The 5,523-nt window shown below is 38.6% G+C and overlaps 1 protein-coding gene across 1 annotated transcript in view; it reads right to left on the minus strand.

The window, feature by feature from the left end:
* Positions 1–5,290, minus strand: part of LOC101856246 (lipoyl synthase, mitochondrial) — a 13,932-nt gene extending 8,642 nt beyond the window's left edge. Inside the window, exons 1-5 of the mRNA XM_005093335.3 lie at positions 5,198–5,290; positions 3,025–3,188; positions 2,359–2,452; positions 1,673–1,753; positions 414–570 (exon numbers count right to left, since the gene is read on the minus strand). Of these exons, the coding sequence (XP_005093392.1) occupies positions 414–570; positions 1,673–1,753; positions 2,359–2,452; positions 3,025–3,188; positions 5,198–5,263 (562 nt within the window). The 5' untranslated portion in view covers positions 5,264–5,290. The remainder of the gene's footprint in view (positions 1–413; positions 571–1,672; positions 1,754–2,358; positions 2,453–3,024; positions 3,189–5,197) is intronic.
* Positions 5,291–5,523: the final 233 nt, after the last annotated feature.

A 5,523-nucleotide genomic window follows, 5' to 3' on the forward strand; every position in this document is an offset into this window, starting at 1 on the left:
GTAGGCTTCGGCCGCCACCCGGGCAAAATTCAAAATTTCCTACCAACTGAAAATATTAGGTGTGTCCCGCGCGCTCATATGACCTATGCAGTTGCGAGCGCCGAAAAACACTTTACAAAAACAAAAACATACACAACAGGACAAAAGGAAATATTCCAAACTATACACAACTGTGCTCATCTCCAAAGCTGAAAGTCCGGGTTCGAGCCTTGGTTCGAACACAGATTTTTTTCGTCCCCTCCTGCCCACCCAGCAGTAATGGGTACCTGACTTCGAGTTGGGAAGTAAAGGCAACGTGGAAAGGAAATGGCCACCCTACCACAATATGTCGAAGGCCCAGGAAGTTGTCTCACTAACAAGGCAATCCCCAATGTCCGGATCGGAGGCGGGAACAACTTAACACACAAACTGACCGTCTCTATCTACAGATGTGAGCACCACGTAGTCAAGTCCCCACTCGGCAATGGCTGCAGCCGTGTTCACAGGCTCCTCCGGGTCTGGAGGGGGTGGGTTACGGGCAGTTTTCACCGAGCAAAACCTGCAGCCACGAGTGCACGTGTCTCCCAGCACCTGACGACAACATGGAGAGTCGAGGACAGATATAATTTACAGTCATTCAGATTTACTTGTAGTTTTAGTTTTCGTAAGAGTTTTATGACACTTGCAACACAATGAAGTCCTATAAGTGCCAAAGATTAGAGATGGTACAGTAGCGTAACATACAGTAAAAAAGGAGGTGAGATAAGGACCTTAGTATTTGACAGGAAAGAAGGAGCAAACAACACTAAAGCACCCACCAACCACTAAAACCCAGTCATAGCAACAAAAGTCCATATTTCGCCAGTAACAGACTAAGATAATAAATTTTAATAGAAACACTTTTTTTTTTAATAAAAGCACTCAATAAGCACCAGCTAAAAATTAGAGGAATATATGAACTTGTAAAATTCAACTGAAGTATATAAGCATAATAATAGCCCATTAGTGCACACTAAAAACAAGAATACTGTTAAAAAAACAGCAGGAAAATGAGACAGGTCCTACAAACTGCAGCCTATAGGAAACAACTGTGATATCCCTTTGGCCTTTGACTGTAATGAGCATTGGTGGGAGGGGAGGGGGGGGGTGGTTATGTTTATTGCAGAGTTAAGTAGGTGTTTCTTTCAATTATCAATACTTTTTGTTCTTTAACATTTACTGAGGTTCATTCTAACCGCAGAAAAGACCCCCGTCCCCCTTCCACACACACACAAAAGCTCCATAATGTTTGATCCTGTAATGGGACCCAGTTCACTAATACATCTATAAAAGTGCTACAAAATGAAGCCTTCACCAATCTTCTGCAGCTCAAACCAAAGAAGATTCTATATATCCTTAGCCTGAAATAGTAGCTTGTGCTGTTAACCCTGTTGACAAGTAAAACTTAACACACAAAAAATTCTGAAAATGTGCACAAAATTCTGCGATCAATACTTCAAGGCTTATCATTCACAAATCAGGTTCCCCAATCTTTACAAGTTCATTTAAAATGTTCACACAGTGATTATCAATTAAAACAAACTATGCATTTGTAATCTGTATAAGATAACCTAGAAGACAAAGGCAAAGGGGTCTTATAGAGATATATATACATAACATAATGTAATATAATAATGGAGAAACTATTACCCACCATGATAGTAGCAGTGGCAGTGGCATGCTCCCCACCTCCCCAACACTCCCCAATGTTGGGACATCGTGCCTCCTCACATACCTGAAAGAAGATGGGCAGAAATACAATCTCCTGAACAGAAAACGTACGACCAAAAGAAAGAAAGCTAATGAAATACATCTCTACTATACTAGACAGAAATCATATAGTAAGGCCAAAAACAGACACATGTTAGTTCACAATCCCAATCATAAAAATGGAACTCAAATAAAGAAGACACTGTGTGTTCCAATCTTTTACAAACATCAAACTAGTAGATATAAGATATCATTATTATATAAAGTAGGCTTATTCAATGCTCTGACTGTGTCCCAACACACCTCCCTTTGTTAATCAATTATAACACCCACACTACCTTTCACTTATTAATCTCTTTATTCAAAATTTTGTAATTAGCTGAGATATCAATGATACAAAACATGGGTTTTAGCTACCGAAAGAGATATGTATACACCGCACTGGGCAGCAAACTATTGAAATGTATTACAGCACAGTTATGGGGTTAATTATGAAACCAAACCAATAGCTCAATCTGATCCATCATTATTCATGATAGATGGCCGCATATGCCTCACCACCAACATATTAAACGGTGTTAAGACCTAAGGTACCATTTAAATATGACCTTATATTGCTATGTCTCTTACTGTGTGTAGATTCAGATTCCTCAAAGACTTTTTCAGAGTTTTGTAGTTATCCCCAACAGGAATTTCTGTTTTCAGCCATTCAGGTAATCTCAACCTGGGGAAATGTGGAGAAAAAAAGTCATCAAAAAGCATTCGATTTCTAATTCTTTTATATAAAAGAACTTTAAAAAATACAACACACACTTCTAGGAAGCAGACTTTCGCCACAACCCCAAAGCTAACCATCAACACTATATCAGTTCCAGACTGAGACAATTGACAACAAAATCACAGGTACATAACGAGAATTATCAAGTTTCACGAAGTCTCACTTAAAATTTGTGATTTTTTGAAGCTATCAAATACAAGTACCTTTATTATATGAAACATATTACATTGACCACATTGTGAAAAGGGGAGGGAGAACAATATAATCAAACAAATAACACAGATCATAGTGTTAACAGATTATTTTAGGGCAAATGGTCCAGAAAAAATGTATATTATCAGAGTTCAAACGAAAGAGATCAAACTCTTTGGATTAGCAGAAAGCGCACTGCTCTTATGTCAACGCATTTGTTGGCTAGCCGTTCAGGTGTACTTGAGTAAAATTTTGAATTTTTTTTTATAGCAGTTTCTTAATCTTAACTCATTTTTCTAAAGAGTTCACCACAAGGCTCTGTTCACCTTTCTCCCTTCACTCTTTTGATGCTTCCCTCTCCTGAATACTCAGGGACATCTCCAGCAATGAAATCTTCCAGACTTGGCCCATCAGCTAGTTTTTCCTTCTGATCTTTCCTGAGACTTGCATGTCTTCGGGTATCAAGGGTAGGCACTCTAGAGCTAGCATTCTACAAAGAAACAGAAGACCACAATAAGTTTAGCAAACTATTCATCAGAACACACAGCTGACTTTCATCACAAATACCCACTGCAAGTATGCAATTAAGTGTGGAAAGGTCTTAAAGTAGAAATAAGGCCATGTCCAAAGGATTGTCAAATGTTACCGAAAGCCAGTTATTATGCTCGGCAAGCAGTTTACAAAGTTATCTTCTCCGTAAAACAAATTTCAATGTCATGAAAATATCAAGTGGTGCATTTTCTTTGACATTAACAATATATACTGAAATCTAAATACTAACAATGGAAAGGAGCAATTCCTAAAAAGTGATTGCAAATAAAAGTCTGTAAAACTTCAGAAAAAGACAAATGTTTCTCAAGTAGTTTTGATTTATTATTAAATATTTATCATCATAATTGCCTTTATTACCCTGGATCCAGAAACACTTTCTACTTTTTCTGATCCTGGGATAGCGTCTTGACATTATTCCATGTCTTTCCACTTTTCTGTACATCATTCTCTGTGACTCTACACTCTACTCCAGGTACCACCTAACCTTCCCCTCGATCTCTTATAAAGAAATATTAATCAAGATCTAATTTTATAAGAGGTAAAAGAAGCTTTGGATCGGCAGATAAGGTGTGGGGGAAACTAAAAAATGGCGGAAAATTGGAAGCACTGAACGTTAGATCTATAGAACGAAGACACTTCCTTTTTTCCGGACCCGAGTCCGAATAACATTTTCGAAGTGGCTAGCCGTACTGACTGCCAGTCTAGCCGTACTTAGATCTAGGTTTGGCCCTATCGACTCAAGCCTGTTAAGTACACAGGTCTCAGATCTAGATCTAGTAATTATTCAGGTTCAAATACATGCAAGTCAGTAAGGCACCTTTTGGTTTTGTCTGAAATACAAATACTTTAGGCATTGCAAACTAAAAATTTCATTTACAATTCAGCCATCAATATTAAGTACGGCTAGACTGACAGTCTAGCCGTCCTTAAGTACGGCTAGCCTGGCTGTCTACCCGTACTTAAGTACGGCTAGACTGCCAGTCTAGCCGTACTTATCTTAGACCCTATTAACATTGTCATTAGAAAACAGGAGGTTTAAAATACATGCACCGTCATTAAGGCACCTGGTTTCGTCTCAAATACAAATACTTTAGGTACTGCACACTAAAAATGTATATTTACAATTCAGTAGGCCTATTTTTTGTAAATGGTGAGTCTAGTCATCATATTAAGAATAAGTACGGCTAGACTGCCAGTCTAGCCGTCATTAAGTACGGCTAGCCTCTTCCTAACATTTTTTCATATTCGGATTTTTTTATTCGGACTGAAGTCCGAATATGAAAAAATGTTATTCGGACTCGAGTCCGAATAACGACGGCCAAAAAAAAAAAAAACCCCATGCCCCCCCCCCCCTTCCCATTCACACCTTGCACTCACATAGTACACACACACATACGCACACATACATGCACACACACACACACAAACCGGCCACTCCATTTGCTTATTATCAACAAGTCTCGAGAACGGAAATCGTTCGGAAAAATAGAGTTCAAGTTTATTTTCCCGAACGTTCGGAGAAATAGAGCCGGCCTTTATTATTGCCAGCTCCCCTGAAACCTCCCATGTTGTTATGGCATGGCTAGTGTGCATATTAGTAGATCTAGATTTCTAGATCTACATGTAAACATAGTGGGTCCACCAAAATTACATCCGACCTTATCTTTTATTAATACCAAGAAATTAGAAGCTAGATCTAGATCTAGATCTAGATCTAGAAGAAACGTTCGATCAAGTCCGAGTCTTCTAAAATAATCTATGACGAAACATTTTTGAGGCTCTGGCCAGATCTACATCTAGAATCTAGATTAGATCTAAATCTAGAATCTAGATTACATCTAGCCAGACGACGGCGGATAAATCTTACTACAAGAGAAATAAAGAAATAGATTGATTCTAACGTCACTGATTGGGGGAACATGAGCAGAAAATGACAAAAAGAATTACATGAAGATGCTGCAACGGAAGAACGCTGCCTCTGCGAAGGGCAACTATGTACATGGAGGCAGCCATTTTTGTTTACGAAATGTTGCCAGTTGCCAGATAGACACACCTTTTGGCCAGGATTCTCTTCGATAGCCCAACCAAAGAATTATTCCGTTCGGGTATAGATCTAGTATCTTTGGCTCAGCTTCGGCTCCACCGTCTCCGTATTTTAAAAATTCACCTCTGAAGATAAGCTTACATAGATTTACACTACTTGTATTAGGAAATAACTATAAGGCTTATTATAATAAAGTTACTCGTCGGTTTATCACGTTCAGCTTTGCCTA

This window comes from Aplysia californica, unplaced genomic scaffold, assembly GCF_000002075.1.
Source record: "Aplysia californica isolate F4 #8 unplaced genomic scaffold, AplCal3.0 scaffold00062, whole genome shotgun sequence".
NCBI lineage: Eukaryota > Metazoa > Mollusca > Gastropoda > Aplysiida > Aplysiidae > Aplysia > Aplysia californica.